At 45.0% G+C, this 25,134-nt stretch overlaps 1 protein-coding gene across 1 annotated transcript in view; it reads right to left on the bottom strand.

The window, feature by feature from the left end:
• Positions 1-25,134, bottom strand: part of HMCN2 (hemicentin 2) — a 183,329-nt gene that overhangs the window by 122,721 nt on the left and 35,474 nt on the right. The window contains exons 9-16 of the mRNA XM_036752858.1: positions 24,330-24,474; positions 23,755-23,876; positions 21,033-21,305; positions 20,049-20,190; positions 18,630-18,757; positions 18,260-18,373; positions 17,049-17,198; positions 2,660-2,854 (exon numbers count right to left, since the gene is read on the bottom strand). Coding sequence (XP_036608753.1) covers positions 2,660-2,854; positions 17,049-17,198; positions 18,260-18,373; positions 18,630-18,757; positions 20,049-20,190; positions 21,033-21,305; positions 23,755-23,876; positions 24,330-24,474 — 1,269 coding nt within the window. The remainder of the gene's footprint in view (positions 1-2,659; positions 2,855-17,048; positions 17,199-18,259; positions 18,374-18,629; positions 18,758-20,048; positions 20,191-21,032; positions 21,306-23,754; positions 23,877-24,329; positions 24,475-25,134) is intronic.

Below are 25,134 nucleotides of genomic sequence, written 5' to 3'. Positions count from 1 at the left end.
AAGGAGGAAAGTGGAAGGGGAAGGGGAAAGGAGAGGAGAGAAGGGGGGAAGGGAAGGAAGGGAGGGGGTAAAGGAATAAAGGGAAGGGAGGGAAGAGAAGAAAGGAAGAAAAGGAGGAAGGGAGAGAGGGAAAAGAAAGAAGGGGGAGAGAGAGGAAGGGCAGAAGGAAGGGAGCAAAAGAAGAAGAGTAAGGAAGGAGAAGGGAAGAAAAAGAGGAAGGGAGAGAAGGAAAAGAAAGAGAAGGAAGAAGAAAAGAAGGAAGGGAAGAAGAAAAGAAGGAAGGAAGGAAATAAGCATTTATTAAAACCTACTATGTGCCAGGCACTGTGCTAAGCACTTTACAAATATTACCTCATCTGATCCTCACAAAGTCCTGGGAGGTGGGTGCTGTTATGACCCCCATTTTACAGAAAAGGAAAATGAAGCAGACTGAGGTTAAATGACTTGCTCAGGGTCACAGTAAGCACCTGAGGCCTTGCTGCACCACTTCACTTCCCAGGAGCTTCTCTGAAAGAGTTCTGGGGGTTTTGCTGGCTTGTGAGCTCAGCAGGAGTCAGCAGGGTGAGGTAGAAGCCCTCAAAGCTCAGGGGATAAATGCCACAGTGCCTAGGAAGCCATTCACCAGTGAGGCAAGGGCCAGCTCTTCTCTGATGTTGTCTCATACCATGTCTGGAGCAGGGTATCCCAGGGCTTAGGAAGGACATGGACAAGCTGGCGGGTGTCCAGAAGAAGGGAACCAGGAGAGTGGAGAGCCCTGAGGCTACGTCATGGGAGGAGTAGTTGAAAGAACTGGGAATGTATGGCCTGGAGAAGGGAAGACTCAGGGGGAGTGTGCCAACCATCTTGAAGTATTTGATGCCCTCTCATGGGAAAAGAGAATAAACCTTGTTCTGTTTGGTCCCAGAAGGCAGAACCAGGAGCAACAAGTGTGCATCACAAAAAAGCAAATGTAGGTTTGATATCAGGAAAAACTTCCTAACAATGAAAGCCATGCAAAAGTAGAGAGGTGGCAGGTTCCTCGGCATAGCAGGCCTTGAGCAGAGGCTCAGAGTCTACATGTTATGTTACAGGGAGAGATTCCTTTTGTGGATGAGTTGGGCAGGATGACTACTGAGGTGGTCATTCCAGCCCCCCAATTCTGTGATGTGGGAGACTGCCAAAGGACAACAGGGCTATAGAGAAGGGCCTTCTGGGCAACTCCCTGTGGGTGCTAACACACACCCTCACCCTGCATTAGAAGAAACACTTCCACAGAGCCTCACCACAGTCACACGTGCCTGAATGAGGCAAAGTGGGAGCAGAAGCGAGAGCAAGACAGCAAAAAAGCAGCAAAAGTTAGGGAGACTGTGTGTGCCAGGACAACAGACCAAGGAGATGCCATGAAAATGAGTGTCCATTCTCTGAAGCAGGAGGCAGTTAGCCAGTGTTTGGGATGGGTGTTTTTTACTCATAGTATTTAACATTCATAGCATTTAACATTCTTTCATTCAAACATTTAATTTTCATTCAAACAGTCTATTAAGGGCCAGCTAAGTGGAGCAGTGGATAGAGCACCAAGCCTGAATTCAGGAAGACCTGGGTTCAAATCTGGCCTCAGACACTAATTAGATGGGTGACCCTGGGCAAGGCACTTAATCCTGTTTGCCTCAGTTTCCTCATCTGTAAAATGAGCTGGAGAAGGAAATAGCAAACCGCTCCAGGATCTTTGCCAAGAAAACCCCAAATGAGGTCACAAATTGTCGGACATGACTGAACAGCAATAATAAGTCTGTTAAGTTCTATTTAGCATCATGCCAAGTGCTGAGGAGATGGGGGAGAGGGCATACAGAGTAGTTAAGAATCAGGCCCTGCCCTCAAGGAGTTTATAGTCTAATAGAGAAATAAGAAACAAGACAACCTGTATCTCTCCATCCCAATACACACTCCCCTTCCTCCTCCCACCTCAGAGAGTATATTGCTATAGATTACAGCAAACATGACTCTGATCGTATACACTACATACACATACGCTACATACATACACAGCATCATCTGTAAAAATTAAGATAATAACATCACCTACTTCTCAGGGTTGTTGTGAGAATCAAATGCAATAATTGTAAAATATGTAAGTATATTTAATATATTCAACAGTTGTTTATCATGTAATTTATAGTTAAAGCTGTAACAATTTAAAATAAACTTAATATATAAATAACAAAATAATATTAATAAGCGCTTAGCACATTGCCTGGCACATAGCAAGCAAGTGCTTGTACTACATAAATACTAGCTGTTATTATTTGTGTGTGTGTGTGTTTCTGTTCATAGAGTCTCTCCCATACCACGTTCCCTATGTCCTTCTGGACTTTTGATGCCACATCATCGAGACCAACTAGGAACCTAAGAGTGGGAGATTGGGGTCTAGGAACTGGCCTTCCTGTTGTCTTGGGGCACTGAGAGGGAACTTGAGTTTCCCCTAAAACAGTGGCCCACAAACTTGTTTTTGTAACATTTGGATAACTGTATTTCCATATAATTGGCTTCAGTTGTCATCCCATGTATTTTATCTAATGAATTTACAAACATTATCCTGAGGAGGGATCCATGGGCTTCACCAGACTTCCCAAGGGGTCCATTACACCAAAAAGGTTAGGAAACCTGCCCTAAAATCTCTTACTCTCCAGGAACAGCACTCCTGCCTCTTGTTGTCTGACCCGACCTCTCTGCACAAAGTGGGCTGGCACTGGTTTTCCATCTGCCCGGGCCCAGGTGATTCTCAGGCCAGGGTGCCCCTCTGCTCGGCACGCTAAGATGGCGTTCTTCCCCATCTCCACCACCATGTTCCGAGGTAACTCTACCAGTCGAGGAGCATCTGCAAGGAAGAAACTGGAGTCAATCAGTTCACAGCGGAAATGGAACCACCCCCAATCCAGGCCTTCCTGCCAGGGGCCTCAGAATAGGCCTTTTAAACTTTCACAGCCTCACCCCAAAGAAAAATAAAAATTACAAAGAGAATAACTTTTCCCACCCACAATTTAATTAAATGGCCTAAGGAGCCCAAACCTGAACTCGGCTCTAATCTATCCGTTGTCATCATAATAAGTACATATAAGGATGAAAGCTGAAGACAAAGCCCTCCTAGGACCTGTCCCAGGGGTGGTGTTCCAGACTGTAGTGGGCCTTGGTTTGCCCTATCTGTGTAGCAGGGGCTACGCTACCTCCCTTGACTTCTCTGGGTCCTCAAAGGAAATACATTATTGTGCCTCTGTGTGTTAAAACCCTTGGATTCAAAGACATTTTAGCAGTTCCAAATATGATCATTACATAATTGTTGGCTGGGCATCCCACATTCAATAAGGGCTCACAGATGGGCTTGGGGCTTAATCCCATGGCCTCAACTTTCTCAGTTTCAGAAATGGCAACAGCCCCACCCACCTCATCATTGTCTCTGACTGAAGTTTCCCTCATCCTGACCCCATTAGTTCAAGGAGGCTTCCTCTCTTCTCAGCACACTTCCTTCTAGTTCTCAAACTCAATCCCACCCAATACCTAACCATGACCCTGCACTCCTCTCTAACTGGACAGACTTGCCAGACCAAAAGGAGAGAGGAAGTGATGACTTAGAAAGAGGTAGGCATTGGCAGGCCTGGGGCCCAGTGGTATAACTCTCTAGTTGTACCAAGTCTCTTCTAAATCTGGTACCCTCCCAACCACCCTGTCTGGCTTGGGTCTGTGGAATCAAAGAACACACTCACATACAATCATAGCATGTTGGAGTTGAAGAATAACTTAGACCATCTACTTCAAATCCTTTATTTTATAGACAGGTAAACTGAGACCTTTAGCACCCCCAACTTAGCCCTGCTATACAAGCCACACACTGGGCTGGCTAATCTGCTTTTCCCATCTACAAGTCAAGTTGGAATAAGGCTGGTATGAGCAACCAGAGGCTTCTCTACCCTCCAAAAGTAGGTGTGACTGAAGATAGTAGAATCTCACAAAACTGTTACCCCAAAGCCTCCAGAAGCCCCAGTTGGGGAGTGGGTATTCTAGACTGTCACTGCCTCTAGGAATTAGGTACAGAGTGCTTGTTAAAGATTCTTAGAACTAACTTTAAATCCTCAAAGTCTCAGGTCCCACCTCCCAGATCAATTTTTTTTTCCTAAACAAAGTAAAGAAGTCATTCTCTGCCTCATTTCTTACCTAGCCTTAGTCATTGAATGGGCATTGCCTTGGTCAACCTGAGACCTGTTAAAGACCTTAGCTTAAAAAGGCCAAGGTCCCCCACTGCATCCAGAGCCATCTCCAGTCATCCTGATCTATTTCTGGCCACTGGACCCAGATGGCTGCAGAGGAGTGAGGCTGGTGACTTTGCACAGCCTGACCTCACTTAAATCCAATTCACTTGCATGTCATGACATCACCTCTCTGATGTCATGGTCCTCTTCTAGAACAGGACAAACAACAACACCGTGGGGAAGCTTTCATCACTCTCCCCTTTTGCTGGAAAACTCCCAACAGCCCCTCAAACTATGAAATTAAAATTCTCCCTCAATGGAGGGATTCAGGGATTTTCAGCTCACATGTAAACAACATTCAGAAAACTATTACAATTGGGCAGGGGGTTTCATTTAGGGTGATATTATAGAAAGATCTTTGGCTCTTGAATAGATGATGAGTTCAAATCCCAACTCTGTCTCTACTATCTGTGTGACCTTGGGCAAGTCACTTGACCCCACCCTTACCCTCTGTTTACTCATCTACAAAATTTGGAAGTTGGACTAGATGGCCCCCAAAGTCCCTTCTGGTTCTAGGTCTGTGATTTTATGATATCAAGTCACTCCATATTCTTCCTCTCCCTCCAGGCTCAAGACAAGGAAGAAATAGAAAATAGAGGGGCCTCAGCCCAGAGTCCCAGAAAGCCTACCCTATTTCTGTGCCCCAGTTCTCTGAAATCTCTCCCCTCGCTACAATCCCTCTACCTAGAGACCCTAAGACAGCTCTGGAACCTTTCTCCAAGCTCTTTAACTTCCGTTTCCTACAGCAAGAAGTAAGCTGAGTGTTAGCCAGGCTGCAGTTTGATCTAGACATCATCTCAGGGGTACAAATAAGGCAGAGGACGACTTGGTCCTCACCTGTGCCCTTGAAGTCTCATGTTCTACCGCCTCCTCCCCAATACCTTTTACTCTAGCTAAATTGGCTTCCTTGCACTCACACACATACACGCCATTTCTACTTCTCTACTGCAAACCTTTGCCCAGAAGCTAGGGGGTTAAACTTGGAGTCAAGAAGACCAGGGTTCAAATCCCACCTCTGCTACTTCCCAGCTATATGATCCTGAACAAGTCACAGTTTCCTCATCTGCAAAAAGGGCAGAATATGCTTACCTCATAGAGTTGTCAGGAGGTTAAATGATAAACTGGCGGTAAAGCACTTTGCTACTCTAAAGCAGCAGCTGGGTTGCACAGTGGTTAGAGCGCTGAGCCTGGCGTCAGCAGGGTCTGAGTTCCAATTTGACCTCAGACACTTATTAACTGTGTGACCTTGGGCAAGTTGATTTACCGCTGTCTGTTTCAGTTTCCCTGTCTGTAAAATTGGGGTTAATAATAGCTGCCTTCCAGAGCTGTTGTGAGGATGAAATAATATTTATAAAGTGTTTTGCAAACTTTAAAGTGTTATGTAAGTGACAGCTATTATCTAAAGTACTACAGATGAAGCTTAAAATAGCACTAAATTTTTGGGACGCCTTGTGTGTGCCAGTTATTCTGCCCCAACACCTGGGATGTCCTATTCCTCCTCTCTTCTACTCTGAGTAACACCCCCACACACACATTTCCAGTTCCCTTTGAGGTGGTGTCTTCCACCATTGGAATGGAAGCTCCTTGAGGGTAGGGGTTGTCTTGCTTATTTGTGTTTGTATGTTGTTGAGTCATTTCAGGTGCATCTGACTCTTTGTGACCCCATTTTCTTAGCAAAGACACTGTCGTGGTTTACCATTTCCTTCTCCAGCTCATTTTACAGATGAGGAAACTAAGACAAACAGGATTAAATGACTTGCCCAGGGTCAAACAGATAGTAAGTGTCTGAGGTTGGATTTAAATTCAGGTCTTCCTGACTCCAGGCCAGGTACTCTACCCACTGCACCACCTAGTGCCCCTTGTAGTTGTATACCCAGCATTTAACAGTGCCTGGCACACACAAGAAGGACTTAATAAATGTTATCATCCATCTATCTAATCATCTACTCTACCCATTCTAAGGACCAGCTCAAGTCTGGCCTCTTCCATAAAACCTTCGTCCATCTAATCCTGTCCACATAGGATCTCTTCTTCCTCCATCTTAACTTCCAGTGCACCCTAAGTAAAATCATACCCATACCCACAGCCATCCCCTTCACCCGCTACTGCTTATTTTACAGATCAGTAAACTGGAGCTCAGAGAGGGTCCATGACTAAGGAGCAGAGATGAGATTTGAACCCAGGTTGCATGATGGAATATAACATCCAGCACTCTTTCTACCACTTGCTGTTGAATCTCTGTTGAATGTGTATGAAACTTCTCTCTCTCCCTCTCTCTTTCTGTACACACACACACATAGTCCAGGAAGGCAGAGACCATGACATCTTCTCTGGATGTTCCTGTATCACCCAACACAAAGCAAATGTTCAATAAATATTTCCTATGTACATGTTTATTAGCAACGAGGGTGCCCAGCCTTTGCCTAAGGCTGAAACTGTTACACCTATTCTGAGAGACCATGATGACCTCCATGAGGGAACACTGTGCATCAACTCCCCGACTCAATGTGACGTCCAGGGGCCAACACAATTCCTGGTCCCCACTAAGGAGCTGAGATGGGGTGGGGTGGGGCAGGAGCGGCACAGTCTTAGAAAGGCAGTCACAGGATTATCTAGCAGCCCCATCCCTCTAGGTCCAGAGCAGGGCCCTGGAGCTGAATGGAGCTAACACATGCAGCTGTTTGTTTAGAAGGGTAAGACACTGGAAGAGAGAACTCTTTCAGGTCCATCAGCTGTTCTGTGTTGTTTCTAAGCCATGGGGCCCTTCCCACTGGACATGGAAAGCTCAGTTTTAGAAACAGAGACACATAAGACACACCCAATTAGAGAATAAAGCAAAGGCTAAGTAGTTGAGGTTACGAAGCAGCTTGGCAAGGCAGATGGAGTGTTGGCCTTGTAGTTAGGAAGACCTGGGTTGAAATACTGCTCCATCATTTGTCAGCTGTGTGACTGACCAGAGGCACTTGTGAACCTCAGGTTCCTCATATAACAAATGGTGAAAATAATACTTATGCTGGCCACCTTACAGAGTTGTGGGGGGAAATGCTTTGTAAACCTGAGAGTGCCATATAGATGTGAGTTGTTATCAATTACATTAGTGTTAGAATGGATAGCTCTAGCTAAAAGGATTAACAACAATTGTGGGGTTTAAGGAGACCAAATACAAAGTCTCTGACCCCTACCGCTATAACCCTGAGAGGGTCTTTACTCCCAGTGAGGAAGGTGAGATAAACAGAGGGCACTCCTGCCCCCTTCCAGGGCTGCACTCTCCACGGCTTCCCTCTCTGCCTCAGATTAGTTACACCATCTCCTACCAACAGCTCCACCTTCAACGTGTCAAGTGTTCTCCCAACTATCATGCCAGCATCTTCTTACTCCTGAAGTTAGTTCACAAGGGGGCAGAGACCCCACATCAGCTGTCTACCAAGAACCTAGAGACAGGGTCATAAAACATTTCCCCTGAAACAAACAGCTGACCATCTAATTACAACGCTGTTTTGCACCAAGCCTTTTGCCCCATTACCAGCATAGGAAATGAACAGATTTTGTCTTCTTGTTATCCTGAGGGCCCAGATTCAGGCAGCTCCAATCGTCTCACAGAAGGACCAACTGATCTACTAGATAGCATGTCCCCCAGGCACATCAGGACCCAGCAACAGCTGGATGTGTCATCAGAGGACTTGAGTTTGCATACCAGCTCTGCTCTATATGGTCTCTAGGCTCCCTGACCATCTTGATCCTAGGATCCCTTTCTAGGTCTGTGGTGCTCCTAATTAGCTTGGCAGCCTGGGCCCCAGGGAGCCAGATATCTCTATTATCCAACCACCTTGTAGCATTGTGTCTCTGGAGGAGGGCTTCTCAGGCTGTATGGGAAAGAAGGAGGACTTCTCCTGATTGGGAGTTTTGTTCAAATGGTTTTCCTCCTTCTGAGGACTAGGTCTAGCTAGGAGGTCAGTTCTTCCTACATGCAAATGAATAGGCTGATTAACTGGTGCTCAACAGCCTAAGGCTTAGGATGCAATTAACAGAATGAAGAAACTGCAACAGCCACCCTTTCCTCCTCCCCATCCTCCTGAGGGTTTTCTAAGTAAACCAGCCCCTGTGATTCCTCTGCCAAGAAACTCCTTCCCCTCCTCTCCTTGGGCTCTCATCAGAGACCATAGGGCCTCAGGATTAAACCACTGGACGCAAAGCAGAGACCTGGGTTCTAGCCCCAACTAGTCTCCTACCTCCAATCATTTCAGCTCTCTTCATCTCCATTTTTAATAATAATAGCTAATATATATGTGGCACATGAACTAATTGGTATATATTATACAATATATATAGTGTGTGTATGTGTGTGTGTGTGTGTGTGTGTGTGTGTGTGTGTGTACACATATAAAATCTCCTTTGATCTTCACAAAAGCCTAAGAGGTAGGTACCACTATTATCACCAATTTACAGATAAGGAACCTGAACCTGAGATAGGTTAAGTGACTTACAGCTATTAGGAAGGATTTGAACCCAGATCTTCCTCACCCCAAAGCCAGCACTCAATATCCATGATGCCATACTGCCTCCACATACAAATGAATTGGACATATTTTTCCACTGGCATGATGTGCCGGTTAGTTTCAGAACAAGGAAGGCCTGGGTTCAAGGTCTAACGTTTACACAATACTGGCTAGGAGATCCAACTCAACTCACTTAACCTCAGTGCCCCAGGCAACTCTCTGCCTGTGCCATTGTGCATTAGAAAAGAACTCTTCCTTACTGGGAATTCTCTACATTACTGAAAGGACCAGTGTGGTCCAATAATTACAACAACAACAACCCCGTCCCCCATGTAGCTTATTAAAGCATTTTCATGCAATGCAGGGCCTGGGCATCAGGACTTTGTTCAGGGAGTTCAGCCTTTCAAGGCACCCTGCCCTCCTCTCCTCCCCTCTTCTGCCTTGGCTGCAATCTGAACGGGCCCCTAACTCAGGGCCACCACTGAGATTGGAGCCCCTGAACCTAGGGAGCAGCAGCCAGTTCCCTGAAGGCCTCCATTCCCAGACTTGCTCCTAAGCATTGTATAGTATAGGGAGAAAAGACCTTGGAACCCAAGAAAAGGGAGCGTGGGGTCTAATGGTTCTAACAGATGGAAGCACAGAATTGTTGGAAGATATTTTACAGACAAAGATGCCTCAGAGGAGAGATCTTAGGTGGGCCCCTCTTTCAGCCCCAAAGCTGAGCACTGACCCAAACCCCAGGAGGCTCCGAGGAGGAGCTAGGTCAGCTAGAGAGGAGGCCGATGATGACTTGTTCTCAGGATTTATTTTCAATACCAACCCCATAAGAGGTATTTTTATTGTTCAGTTGTTTCAGTTGTGTCTGACTCTTCGTGACCCCATTGGAGATTGTCTCAGCAAAAATACTGAAGTGGTTTGTCATTTCCTTCTCTAGCTCATTTTGCAGGTGAGGAAACTAAGGCAGCATGGTTAAGTGACTTGCCCAAGGTCATACAGCTACTAAGTTTCTAAAGCCAGATTTGAACTCAGGAAGATGAGTCTTCCTGACTTCAGGCCCTGTACTCTATCTATTGAGCCACCTAGCTGCCCATGAGAGGCATTTAGCTCCCCCTCCAACCCACCCTGGAGATAAGAAAAGAAGAATCCTTCTCTAATTAAAACAAAACCAAAAATCACTCTGGTGGCTAATCTTCCTGTATTGGTAATTAAGGTGGGACTTTTTTTTTTTTTACTGTTTTTTCTTTTAGAATGCTGAAGTAATCAAGTGCCTTTGATTAAGTCTTACTAGGTGCTAAGCTCCAGCCTCACACCCTTTTGCTGATTAGGTGTGAATCCTTCGGGTCCTAAACAGGGTATAAAAACTCAAAGGTTAGCATTTTGTCTGGGGGTTCTCCCTCATTGGAAGTATTGGTGTGGAGACTCTGGGTAGCCGTTGTGGCATTGAAGAAACCCAGATGTTTTGTTTGGGGCTCTCACTCACTGGAAGAGTGTTATGTGACTTGAAGACACTCTGGGTAGTTGCTGTAAAGCCCCGCCCCCACTTGTAAACCCAGATGTTGATACTTTCCTGGTAACTGTGAACTGAGATTTGAATCAGACAAGGTCTGTCTGTTGATGTTTGTAATTTGTTTGTATTTGCTCTGAAGTTCAGGGTGCTGGCTTTTCCCCCTGAACTAAGTGAATGATATTTGTATGCTGGATTAAAGTAAGATTGTTAACCCCTTAATGTTACTTTCCTTAGTAGAGCAGATCAAAAGAACCTGGGCTGGCAGCTCTTGTTGCTGGTCTTGTTGGGTCTTACACCTTGACAGCTGCTAGCCAAATTGTTACTACATCCCCTGACGCTGTAGAGAAGGGAGGGGAATAAGCATTAATTGTCAACTGTTGGCCAGGCAAAGGGCTGAATGCTTTATAAATATCATATCCTCAACAATAACCCTGGAGGTAAGGATCTGGAGCAGCCAGGTGGCACAGTGGATAGAATGCCAGGCCTGGAGTCAAGAAGACCTAAATGCAAATCCAGCTTCAGACACTTCCTGGCTGGGAAACTCAATTAACCCTGTTTGCCTCAGTTTCCTCATCTGTAAAATGGGCTGGAGAAGAAAATGGCAAAACCACTTTAGTATCTTTGCCAAAAAAACCCCAAATGGGGTCACAAAATGTTAAACACAACCGAAAAATGACTAAACAATAACAAACTTCCTGAATCCAGGCCCAGTTCTCTATCTACTGCACCACACATTTGCTTATGAAAACAAATGGCCTATGACAATATCCCCACAGGCCACATCCATTGCAAGAATCCTAAGATTCAGAGCATAAGGACATCTTAGAGATAATGCAATACAATCCCTTGATTTTATAGATGAGGAAACAAAGGCCTAAAGCACTGAAGTCACTTGCCCAACATCATATACAAAGTAAGTATTAAAGTCAGGATTCCTACTCAGAAGTCCTCCCTTTAAATCCAGTGGTCCAGGATTCTGACATCCCTCCTGCTGCCCCCAGGCCCACCATCCCCCTCCAGACAGGGAGGTCCCTCTCTATCTCCCTGATGCTTTTTATTAAGCTTGGAAATTAGGGACCTGGCTATGGGACAGTCCTTGGAATAAAGGAAATAAGGAAGCAGGATAGTCTTTGTATCATTGGGGACCAACAGGGAGAATAAGTAAGGGAGATAGTTTATCCACCAGACCTGTCTTTTAAGGCATGGGGGAGAAAAAGCAGCAGGATGTTCTCAGACCCTCTTGGAAAGGAGAGGCCTGCACCTCCTGGCTTACTTCAAACATTTACCAGGGGTAGAATTCCTCAACTTAGTGTCAGGAAATGGGACACAAGCCCACTACGTTCCCTGGGCCAAGGCCCCCTGCCAAGCTGGCAGGAGCGGTCCCGTCTTCAGCTGCCGCTGTATGGCCAGGAAGCCTGATTTCACACCCTTCCTGCCAGGACCCACTGTGCCCATGGGGAGCAGATGCCTGCCATCATTTTTCTCCAGAAAGGGTTGGGCCACCTCCAGGAGTAAACAAGCTCCCCTTTCCCATCAGAAAGCATTCTCCATTTTCCCACTGGCCCCAGAACCATATAGCACCTGTTTCTCCCTCCCTAACCTCAGAAACCTCACATTGAAATCTGTCCTGGAAGAGCAGGCCCCCAAAATTCTGCCCACTGCTTCCATGCTGCACCAAGCCCTCCAGAAGGCAGGTCATCGAACACGTCTCTGAGACCCAGCATCCTGGACCACAGGATCATAGTCTAGGGCTTGCAGAACCTCAGAAGCCCTCTAGTGAACCCCTTGTTTTTAACCATAGGAAACAGAGGCTGAGAGAGGTTGGGTGACGTGTCTAAGGTCAGATATAATAAATGTTTATTGATTGACTGATTGAGGTAGTAGACATCGCAGGCAGGATTTGAACCCAGGTTTTCTGACTCCAGAGCCAGTAGGCTTCATCTGTAACATCACTGAGTGCTTTGCAAACTATAAAATGCTGTTTGTGAGATACTGTTATCATGATGACCACATGCTATAGTAGAAAGAGTAGCTAGGCGATAAGAGTCAATAGACAGCTGGACTCAGAGAGAGAGCTGAGTTCAAATCCTGCCTCAGACACTTACTAGGTAACTAGTGAGTGACTCACTCTCAGCTTCGGTTTCCCAATCTGTTTAATGGGGAAAATCATAGCACCTGCCTTCTAGGGTTGATCAAATTAAAAAAAAAACACATTGTGAACTTTAAAGTGCTAGCAATTCCTGTTGGGATTTGGAGTCAGAAGAATTGGTTTATTCAGACCCTGGCCCGACTACTTACTATATAAATGGCCTTGGGCAAGTCACATCACCTCTCTAGGCCTAAATTTCCCCATTGCTTAAAAAATGGGTTAAGTAATCTCTAAGGTCCTCCTAGGTCTTGATCCTATGACCTTCTGACTTGCAGGTACCTAGCGGAGCCAGAGCTGAGGGAGGGGGAGGGAGCAAGGGGGGTGGGGAGAACGCTGGAGCAGTCTTGAACCTACTCCAGAGAGCTGATTATTAAATTTTCAGTGTGAGCATTTACAGCTCAGCAATAGGCAAATGCTACAAATCAGGGCTTGACTGTTTTATTGATTGTTTAGAGAAAGAGATGGAGAAAATGTTAATGATGCAAATTAAACTTAATAGCATGTCATGGGGACATTTTTTTTCCTGGGGAACTGGTTATTAAACATTTACCAGAACAGCCCTAGCGGGGGCAGAGCCAAGATGGCGGCTAGAAAGCAGGGACTTGCTGTGAGCTCCCCCCAGGTCCCTCCAAACACCCATAAAAATGGCTTTGAACAAATTCTAGAGATGCAGAACCCACGGAATAGCAGGAGGAAGCAGGGCTCCAGCCCAGCACAGCCTGGATGGTCGCTGGGTAAGGACTATCCCATGGAGCTGGGAGCGGTGGGGAGCAGAGCCCAGCCTGGGCGCCCGAACCAACCAGACCTGGAGCCAGGCAGAATAGGTCTTAGCACCCTGAATTAGTGAGCTGTGGCAGTTACCAAACTTCTCAACCCACAAACACCAAAGACAACAGAGAAGGTTAGTGGGAAAAGCTGCAGGGAGTGAAAGGAGTTCACGGTTTGGCCACTGCCCTGGGGGGCAGCGGAGGTGGTGCAGCTCGGAGGCTGCTGCTTCCAGAGCTACAGCTGCAGTTGCCTCTGGCCCCAGGCCCGCCTGGTAGGAGGAATTAAGTGGCAGATCTGAGCGGGAGTGCAGAGCCTGCTAAAGATCTGAGTCGCAGTCTGGGTTGGCAGTTCTTGGGGGAGGAGAAGCACTGGTGTGACAGAGCTTGCTGTGTAGAAATAGCTCTCAAAACAACAGTGCAACCCCTCAAGCTTGGGTCAAAGTACTCTCTACTCTAGAAGCAGTCATACCCCAACAAAAAACTCAAGGGTCAAGAAGTTGGCTGGGAACATGGCCAGGCAGCAAAAATGGACTCAGATTCAGACTCAGACTTTGGAATCTTTCTTTGGTGACAAAGAAGATCAAAACATACAGCCAGAAGAAGTCAAAAAAGTCAAAGAGCCTACATCAAAAGCCTCCAAGAAAAACATGAACTGGTTCCAGGCCATGGAAGAACTCAAAAAGGATTTGGAAAAGCAAGTTAGAGAAGTAGAGGAAAAATTGGGAAGGGAAATGAGAAGGATGCAAGAAAACCATGAAAAACAAGTCAATAACTTGCTAAAGGAGACCCAAAAACATGCTGAAAAAAATAACACCTTAAAAAATAGACTAACTCAAATGGCAAAAGAGCTCCAAAAAGCCAATGAGGAGAAGAATGCCTTGAAAGGCAGAATTAACCAAATGGAAAAGGAGGTCCAAAAGACCACTGAAGAAAATACTACTTTAAAAATTAGACTGGAGCAAGTGGAAGCTAGTGACTTTATAACAAATCAAGATATTATAAAACAGAACCAAAGGAATGAAAAAATGGAAGACAATGTGAAATATCTCATTGGAAAATAGATCCAGGAGAGATAATTTAAAAATTATTGGACTACCTGAAAGCCATGATCAAGAAAAGAGCCTAGATATCATCTTTCAAGAAATTATCAAGGAGAACTGCCCTGATATTCTAGAGTCAGAGGGTAAAATAGAAATTGAAAGAATCCACCGATTGCCTCCTCAAAAAGATCCCAAAAAGAAAACTCCTAGGAATATTATCGCTAAATTCCAGAGCTCCTAGATCAAGGAGAAAATACTGCAAGCAGCCAGAAAGAAACAATTTGAGTACTGTGGAAACACAATCAGAATAATCCAAGATCTGGCAGCTTCTACATTAAGGGATCAAGGCACTTGGAATATGATATTCTGGAGGTCAATGGAGCTAGGATTAAAACCAAGAATCACCTACCCAGCAAAACTGAGTATTATGCTCCAAGGCAAAATATGGATTTTCAATAAAATAGAGGACTTTCAAGCTTTCTCAGTGAAAAGACCAGAGCTGAATACAAAATTTGACTTTCAAACACAAGAATCAAGAGAAGCATGAAAGGGTAATCAATCAAGAAAGAGAAATCATAAGGGACTTACTAAAGTTGAACTGTTTCATTTACATTCCTACATGGAATTCATGAGACCTCAGCATTAGGGTAGCTGAAGGGAATTTACATATACATATATATGTAGACAGAGGGCACAGGGTGAGTTGAATATGAAGGGATGATATCTAAAAAAAATCAAATTAAGGGATTAGAGAGGAATATATTGAGAGAGGGAGAAAGGGAGAGAGAGAATGGAGTAAATTATCTCACATAAAAGTGGCAAGAGAAAGCAGTTCTGTTGGGAAGGAAGAGGGGGTAGGTGAGGGGGAATGAGGGAAACTTGCTGTCTTCGGATTTGACCTGAGGAAGGAATAACATACACACTCAATTGGGTTTCTCACCCCACAGGAAAGAAGGAGGAAGTGGATAAAAAGGGGGGACAATAGAAGGGAGGGCAGATGGGGGAGGAGGTAATCAAAAGCAATACTTTTGAAAAGGGATAGGGTCAAGGGAGAAAATTGGATAAAGGGGGATAGGATAGGAAGGAGCAAAATATAGTTAGTCTTTCACAACATGAGTATTGTGGAAGGGTTTTGCATAATGATACACATGTGGCCTATGTTGAATTGCTTGCCTTCTTAGGGAGAGTGGGTGGGGAGGGAAGAGGGGAGAGAATTTGGAACTCAAAGTTTTAAAAGCAGATATTCAAAAAAAAAAGTTTTTGCATGCAACTAGGAAGTAAGATATACAGGCAATGGGGCATAAAAATCTATCGTGCCCTACAAAAAAGTAAGGGAAAAGGGGATGGGGGGAGTGGGGTGATGGAAGGGAGGGTTGACTGGGGAATGGGGCAATAAGAATATATGCCATCTTGGAGTGGGGGGAGGTAGAAATGGGGAGAAAATTTGTAATTCAAACTCTGGTGAAAATTAACGCTGAAAACTAAAAATATTAAATAAATAAATAACAAGAAAAAAAAAAAAGAACAGCCCTGGCAGCGGCTCCATATTGCTTGCATCAAAGATCCCTGACTTGATACTGGAATTAACATCCCATTCCTCATTCATTCACTGTTTGCTGGAGAAGCGGTGTGGTACAATAATTATTATTATTATTGACGTTTATGTAGAACTTCACAGTTTACAAAGCACTTTAAACACACTATTTCATTTGGGCATCACAACTACCCTGCAAGGTGGGCACTGCCAGGCATCAGCCTCACTTGGCAGATAAAAATAACTGAGCCAGACAGAGGTTAAGTGTCTCATCCAAGGTCACACAGCTAAGCGTCTGTGGCAGGATTTAAAGCAAGGTCTTTCTGATTCCCGTGAAGGATGCAGCAATGACTAATACAGAGTTCCTGTTTTATTCGAAGGACTTTTTATCTATTAGGAAGGACAAGTATATAAACGACCATACAATGAAAAAATAGACTGTGGTGAGTAAGAAAGGAGTAAACACTATTCTATAGAGGCGTAGAGAAGAGATAGAGAGCTTGGGATGAGAGAAACAAAGAGACACAAAGACAGATGTAGACATATTTCATGATATATATTACATGATTAAAGGTGTGTGTGTACATGTGTGTACACACGCACAGAGAAAAAGAGCGAATACAGATGGTGAAGAGGTGGGGGAATGGACAGAAAGAGAGAAGGAAATAGAAAGAGGTAGAGAGGAGGAGGAGAGAGAGGGAGAGAGGGAGGAAGAGGAGAGAGAAAAAGGGAGAGAGAAAGGAAGAGGAGGAGAGAGAAGGGGAAGAGGAGAGAGAAAGAAAGGGGGAGAGGGAGGATAGAGATGGGGAGAGGTGGGCAAACAGAAAGAGAGAAGGAAAGAGAGAGAAGAAAGAGAAAGAGGTAGAGAGAGAGAGGAGGAGAAAGGGAGAGGGAGGGGGGAAAAGGGGACAGAAGGAGAACTCCCCTGTTCTTCAGCGACCTGCCCACTCCAGTTATGTACATGTTCTGGCCCTTACATCTTTGATGATGAAAGTAGCCGACAGGCCCCTAACCATCTTGGCTTAACTTTTCTATTAGTCTTTCCTATGGCTGGCGCAGCTGGCTGAGTGTGTGGCAGGGTCTCCCACGCTCCCTCAGTGCAAAGCCCAGCATGACAAGATGCTCAGTAACATTTTGCTCTACTTGCTCAGGTCATCTGTAATGAAAAGACCTGGGGAGTGGGGATGGGGGTTGGTTGGGGGCGGGGGTGGGGGAGATGAGTGGAGACAGAGAAGAGGGAGGGAGAAAAGGGACGACTCAGCCGGGGACACTCACATCCAACCTCCAGCTTGATGTCAGCTGATGCTGCCCCCAGCTCATTCACTGCCTTGCACATATAGTTCCCTGCATCCCTCTCCTGGACTTCTTGGATCCTCAGAATTCCAGTGTGGGCCACCTCTGGAGCCAGGATCATTTCTAGGCCTCCTGGACCCCAGAATAGGGAAGAATAAGAGAAGGTGCTAGGTTAGAGTACATGGTCAGGTGGGGATCATATTGGGGGTCACAGTCTCTAGCTGGGTCCTATGCCTTCCATTTGACAATGGTGGGTATGCTGAGTGACCTGAAGCAAATGGCTCCCCTTCTCTCATCCTAAGCTTCTCTGTACATAATCCTGAGGGAAATCAGGTCTGTATTCTGTAAGCAGAAAAAACCTGCAGAAATTGTTGGGAGGTAAGGAACCCAGGGTTCTACTCTCTCTTTTTTCTCTCCCTGCATCTCCCTCTCTGAACCCTCACCATATACATACTGTTTCAATGTCAGGATCAAGCTAGAAGAGTAGCTTCTATCTGGGGCAGGCCCTAAGCTCCAATGCCTCCAATCTCTCAGAATCTATGAACATGGGTGGGACTTCCAGGGTAACTTATCTAGTGACTTTATTCATTTCTTTTCCCTGTCTCTCATTTGAAATTGGCAGTCATGAGGAGAGAGAGAATCATTGGGCTTGGCTGCCTCTCCAAAGCCTCTTCACAAAGAACACCAGAGGCATTAAGGCCCCTCTAGGCCAATCTGTACCTGTCCAGGAAGTCCCCCTCCCATAACAGCTCTGATGAATGGTCATCCAACTGCCTTTTGATGTTCTCCAGGGAGGAGGGAGCCACCACTTCTTCAGGCAGCCCATCCCACTTGGAGACAGCTAGCTGTAATTGTGAGGCAGCCAAAGTCCACTTCTTCAACCTCTAATCCCTACTCTTGGTTCTGCCCTGAAGCCAAGCAGCAGGAGCCTAATCCTTCCATATGGTAGTACTTCAGATGTTAGAAGATAGCTCATGTCCCATGTCTTCCCTTCTCAAGGCTCAAAATTCTCATTTCTTTTAACTTCCTCTGGATAGGAAACTCTTTTGGAAGTAAAGAGGGGTTTCTCCCCAAATCTCCCTGGGGCCATCTTTCTAGACTTAACTACAGCTTCCTTCTCTGCTTCCCCACCCTTCAACTTCAGCCCAGGCAGGGTTCCCATTGTAATAAGGTGTGTCCTTCCCACTACCCACCTCTGTACCAGATGACTCGGGGTGGAGGGACCCCAGACGCCTTGCACTCCAGCACTGCCTCCTCCCCAACTGAAGCCCGTACCACACGCCTCAGGGCAGAGACAGATGGGGGTTCTGGGGAGAGAGAAGGATTCTGGTTCTCAGCTCTCCTCAAAAGGAAAGAGAGCATTGATAGGGACATGAGTCAGACACTGCAGAAACAGGGAAAGGACCCAAAAGAACTGATGTCCTCATCCTTTAAAATCTTAGTCTTTTCAACTTCAACTAAGGAAGAGATATAAAATTTGCTGCGATGTTAAGGCTAAATTCATTCCAACTGGGAAAAACTTCCCACCTCCACAATGTAGAAGACAAGCTCTGAGATTGATACCTGTGTAGAAGAGTGTGACTGTCTGCTCATCCATGCCAACCTCATTGGTAGCCTGGCAGCTGTAATTCCCAGCATCCTCTGGGGCCACACTCTGAATGATCAGAGTACCGTGGTCATCCACAAAGAACCTGAAGCCAAGGTAGAAAAAGACAGAAGATGGGGGCAACTGAGGGAGGGAGAGGAAGGAGATGCTTAAGTCAAACAGGCAGATAAGATACGGGATAGGAGGATATGCTCGCCAGGCCTCTCCATCCTAATCTCTGCCCCTCCTTCTTCACCTTCTCCAGAAGCCCAAGCCACACAAAAAAAATTTGCCATAAGGTTCCAGATTAAGGTTCAAGATTATAGCATTTTCTAGTTCCCACACCCATGCTCCTTAAGTGCCCTGCTCCATCTCACCACACCAGGATAATTTGGTTAAGTACCTTATGAGATGCTCCAGCACTCCCACGTCTAGACTCTCCCTGCATAGAGAATATTCTAAGGTAATGCAGGTAGATCATAGGACTTAGAGCTGGAAGAAATCTCAAAGATCATTTAGCCCAATTCTTTTATTTTACAGAAAAGTAAACTGAGTCTCAAAGAGTGGAAATTGACTTTTCCAAAGTCGAATTTTGGATTAGCAGAGCCAGGATTCAAATCTAGACCTTCTTACTATAATGCTGGTGCTCTTTCTACTACACTACATCCCTCAACTCCCCTACTTAGCCCAACGGCCTTCTCATTAGTTGATAATGGTGATCATAGTTTATATACAAGGATTGAGAAAGAAAGAGAGAGAGTTACACATACACATATATGTATATATAAAAACACACATATGTACATATATAGAAACATGCATGCATGTATGTATACATGTATATACAAATATACACATATGTATACATATATCCAAACATATACATACCTATTTATATGTGTATATGTATGCATGTAAATAGTGTCCCAAAATTTTTTGTGCAGTTTTAAGCTATTAAAACTGTGTATAAGTATGTCATGTTGTATCAGTTAATAAAATACTACATTACATTTGTATGGCATTTTTCACTTTCCAAAATATTCTTGCTCCTATTATCTGATATGCCCAAAGTCATACAGCTAGAAGAGAGCAGACCTTCCATCTCCCAGTCCCAAAGTCACCCAGGCATTGGAGCAGAGCTCATGCAAAGGCATGGAGGTGGGAACAGAGATTTAAAGCCAGAAGGAACCTTAGAGACTATCTATCCCACTCCTTCATTTTATAAAAAGGAAAACTAAGCCATAGGGAGGTTAAGAGACTTTTAGCCAGGTTACACAGGTGGTGAGGGGCAGAACAGGAATCCAAGCCCAGATCCTGACTTCAAATCCATGCCTCATGATAACTTACATGCCCTTGAACAGGCCCAGTCATGTCTCCAGAAACCCACTGTTCCTTACCTTCCATCCTTCACTATTGTCTGGTCCTGGTGTCTCCAGGAGATATGGGGTGGAGGGTACCCAGAAGCAGAGCAGTTGATCCTCACCTCAACACCCTGGGAAAAGTGCCGGGATTCTGTGTTGATGCTTATCTGAGGAGGCTCTGCAATAATAGAAGGTCAAAACAGGGACTGAGCTAGAGGCCAGGAGCCTAGACAGAGACCCAGAGCCCTAGACAGGCCCTGCTTTGGCCAGGAGGCAGAGAGAGGAGGCTGAAAAAACTACAGAGGCCAACCAAGGCATTTCCATGGGTAACAATAGCAGTGGCTTGTAGGAGACCAGCACCACCTGTTCTAACTGACCCTGCGTGCAGGGAGCAACCACTCTAGGTTTGATTCCTGTTAGATGTGCTCACCTCAATGACAGCCTGACAGGTCTAATTCTTGGTATCCTCTTGGCAAGTTATCACCTTCCATAATGATCAGGGTATTCTGATCCTTAGCTCCCCTAAAGTCAAGCTAAACACTACCAGCGTGTTGAGAAGCTGTTCCAACATGGATGAGGATCACTGTCATTACCATTCTAAACTCGAAGGCTTCCCACCAATGACCCAATTCATGTCACCCAAAGGCCCATCCCTGGATCCTGTCCCTGACTTCAAAATTCCAAATTATGCCCCTGGGGGCTTTATAACAGACGACATAGGGTTTGGAGGATGATGGTAGGAACAAGGCAATACTACACTGACCTAAAATGAATGCCACTCCTTCATTCACCTGGAGCAATGGCAATTGGAGTTAGATGTTAGGGTGAATTTCCCAACACTCAGGGCAGTTGGACTTTGGTACCAGTGGCCAAGGAGTGTTTTGGAATTTCCTTGGAGGTCCCTCAAATGGGGTCAAGAGCTAGTTTGGAAAAGGGCTGTCTAGAGGCAAGGGGATGGAGTAGATGACCTCTTAAGGTCAATTTTTAATTGGGGGTGATGGAAGAAACAGGAAGGCTCACCTCTAACAAGGAGCCAGACTGATGCCTTTGCCATCCCATTGGCATTGCTGGCCAGGCACTGGTACCTCCCACCATCGCTGGGAATGATGCCACTGATCTCCAGGGACAGGTTAGCTAGCTGTACCACCCGTCCTGATGAGGCTGGCAGGGCCCTCCAATCACGGATCCAGGTCAAGTTGTAGGGAGTCTTGTCCAGAACATGGCATGACAAGAGGGCTGTCTCTCCTGGAGACACAGTGACATTCTTCGGAGGAGCCACCTGGGGTGGGGGATCTGTGGGAGAACACAAAGTGAGGCTAGAGGTAAGGGAATGGTGTCTGCACAGAGGATTTGCACTGCAAAGGGCTGAAGGTCCCTATATATACCACTTCCTAGCCATCTCCACAGTGATATCTGGTCTCCAGCTACCATTCTATCTCTCTCCCTACTAGGACCTGGGACTCTGTATTCCTAGAACTCTCTGAGCTCTCTGAGAAGTGAGTTTTAGCCTTAACTTTGAACTAGGCCTCTAAGCAACTTCCCCGCCAACTCCACATGATGCTTTTTATATACTCCCCCTTTTACAAACAGATTCTCCTTAATCTATTCTCTTTCTCCATAAGAGTGTAAGCTCCTTGAGGCCAGGGACTGTCTTGCTTGTTTGTAATTGCATCCAGAACTCTTAGCACAGCGCCTGATACATAGCAAACACCTAATAAATGCTCTATCTGTCTATCTGTCTCTATCTCTGCCTGTTTATGTGGTCTTACTCCTCATTTCCTCAATGTTACATTACTAACTGCAAAATAATACAGAAACAGGACACGTGGATTCATATCCCAGGCCCTCTTAATTCCAGTGGTTTCCCTCTTTTAACTATTTTCTATTTATCCTGTATATAATTTGTTTTGTATATATTTGTTTCCATGTTGTCTTTCCCATTAGATTATAACCTCCTTGAGGCCAGGGACTCTCTTGCTTGTTTGTAGTTGCATCCCGAGCTCTTAGCATAGTGCCTGATACATAGTAAACACCTAATAAGTGCTGTATCTATCTATCTATTCTATCTATCTATATCTATCTACCTGTCTGTCTGTCTGTCTGTCTACCTATCTGTCTATCTGTCTCTATCTCTGCCTGTCTATATGGTTTTACTCCTCATTTCGTCAATGTTATGTTACTAACTCCAAAATGATACAGAATCAGGACACAAGATTTCATATCCCAGGCCCTCTTAATTCCAGTGGTTTCCCTCTTTTAATTATTTTCTATTTATCCTGTATATAACTTGCTTTGTATATATTTGTTTCCATGTTGTCTTCCTCATTAGACTGTAATCTCCTAGAGGGCAAGGACTGTCTTTTTGCCTCTTTTTGTATCCCCAGCACATAGCATGGTGCCTGACACATAGCAGATGTTTAATAAATGTTTATTGATTGATTCATTATCTAACTATGAGCCAGTCACTTTATTTCTCTGAGCCTCACTTTCCTCATTTTTAAAATGGGGATAATAATGACACCTCATAGGGCTGTTGTGGAGAAAGTGCTTTATAAACCTTGAAGTACTGGAGAAATATGAGATGTTCTTAATAATTATTATTGTCAATAAGAGACACAGAGAATGAATACCTGTCAGCAAGGATGTCATGACAACTTCTTAATGGAGTAGAAGACTAGACTAAAATTCCTCTAATGTCCCCTATGACTCCAAGATTCAATGATTCAATCCACTTACCAGGATCATTTCCAAACATTGGGGGCAGCTATACCCTATGGAAAACTGATGATTTCATCGGCTGCTACATGACATTAATATTCTAAATTAAAGCCAATATGGAATAAGAGACTTTAAAAAACCATCTCTTAGTACTTTTTGAGCAAATAATTTAACATTTGGAAATACACCTTCAGGAAATAACCAAAAAGAAAATGTAGTCTGCTCAGGAGTGTTCATAGCAATGCTATTCATGATAGCAAAACACTGGAAGCAAGCTGAACACTAGAAGATTGACCAAGCAAACTCCTCTCTCTTCCTGGAGCCTGTCCCATTGAACAGTTCTTTTCTTTATCATCACACTCTCTCTACCTACTAGGTTCTTACCACTATCTAAAAAGATGCTTCAGGTCTTCCCCATCTTAAAAAAAAACAAAAGATGCTTTCATTAGAATCTGTCATCTCTTCAAGCTACTATCCTATTTCTCTCTTCCTTTTTACCACCCGATTCCCAGGAAGAGTTGTTTGCTTACCTGCCTCAACTTCTGCAGCACCCAATTACGTCTCAACACTTTGCAGTCTGGCTTCTGGCCACAAGTCCACTGAAATTCTCTCAAACATTACCAATAACTTCCTAATGATTTTATCTTAAGGGATAACATGGTCTTTTATCATTCCTCATTCTCCTCAACCCCTATGCAGATTATTTGTTTATGGATGGATGGGCTGATTAAAAATGCAGTGAAAAGAGCGCTGGATTTGGAAATCAGGAGACATGGAATCCCACTTCGGCTACGTACCACCTTTGGATCCTTGGGAAAGCCCCTTCTCCTCTTTCCTCACCATAAATTGAGAAGGTTGGATTAAATTATGTCTAAGGTTTCCTCCAATTCTCAAATCTGATTCAACAAACTCCTTCTAAGTCTGGGAAAGATGACAAACTTGGACCCGGGACTTACTGGTGAGGAGCTGCTTCTGAGAAAGCACCTGCATGAGCCCAAGGGAAGAGAATTGGGAAAGTACAAACCTGTGACCACAAGCTGGGTTTTTGCCCTTCCTATCCCTGCTCGGCTCACGGCTGTGCACTCATACGTGCCTTCCTCTGATTTGGACGCTCGAGGGATCTCCCAGCTGCTGTTTCCTGACTCCCTACAAATCAAACACATACAATAACCACTGTGCGAGGGCAGGAACCTGTTTCATTATTATCTCTGTATCCCTAGTACCTAGCACATAGTAGGAGCTTAATAAATGCCTGTTGATTGATTGATTACCTACTCCTATTCTGACTCACCCACACCACCCCATACACACATGTTGTACCATTATCTTCTTCCTAACCTCAATCACGAGGACCCCAGCTAACTTTAATTCAACCTAGGAGGGAGTTCTTGCCTGTCTCGGAGGAATGTTTGAGGAAGGGCATTCAGATGCCACTAATTAGGGGCCATTTCCCCTTTCTAGTTCCGTCTGTGTCCTTTCTGAAAAGACAAGCTGATGGAGGGCTAGTGAGTCTTCCCACCAAAGCCTAGGCAAGGCACTGGATTCTCTGCCACTGGGCTGCAGAGAGGATTGGCAGCCAAACTCCCAACTCATACTCACTGGAAATGCCTCTCCTCGCCTAGCTTCACTCCGTTTCGTCTCAGCTGGAGCCGAAAAGGGAGTGAGCTGTGGATGGAGCATGAGATGAGCAGCGGCTGCCAGAGATACCCATGGATCTTGCTGGGCATGGTCACCAATGGAGAACCTAGGGAAGGGCAAAGGAATAAACATTTATATAGTACCTACTATGTACCAGGCACCATGCTAAGTTCTTTTTACAAATATTATATCATTTGCTCCTCACAACAACCATTATTATCCCTGTTTTACAAGGCAAACAGAGGTTAAGTGATTTGCCCTGGGTCATCCAGCTAATAAGTATTTGAGGCTAGATTTGAATTCAGTTCTTCCTAACTCCAGGCCCACCATTCTATCCACTGTACCACTGAGCTGCTTCCAAGGGAATGTACCCTAGGAGATAAAAGGCCAGCCCTCAAATCCATCTCAGCCGACCCCAGTCCCAAGGAGACCCTCATTATCCACAGAGAAACAGAAAGGGAATCTGGAGACCGGAGTTCCTGTCTTCCCTGCCATAACCAAATGTACGGCCTTAAGCAACTTACTTCTGCATCTCATCATCTTATTCGTAAAATCACGGGATGATCTAAGTAAGACCTGGCTCTGAGAGCTGAAAGGAACTGTAGAAACTATTATTTTTACAAATGGAGAAACTGAGACCTAGCACAGGGACATGGCTTGAGGCCAAAGTCATACAGTGACTATGCCAGAGTCATCACTTGTCCACTTGTTGGGTATGTTCAAATAGGGATTCCTTTCATGGATAGGATGGACTAGATGGCTACTG

Source organism: Trichosurus vulpecula, chromosome 3 (genome assembly GCF_011100635.1).
Source record: "Trichosurus vulpecula isolate mTriVul1 chromosome 3, mTriVul1.pri, whole genome shotgun sequence".
Classification (NCBI taxonomy): Eukaryota; Metazoa; Chordata; class Mammalia; order Diprotodontia; family Phalangeridae; genus Trichosurus; species Trichosurus vulpecula.
The sequence above is the reverse complement of the archived record's forward strand: the minus strand, read 5'-3'. Positions and strand labels throughout refer to the sequence as shown.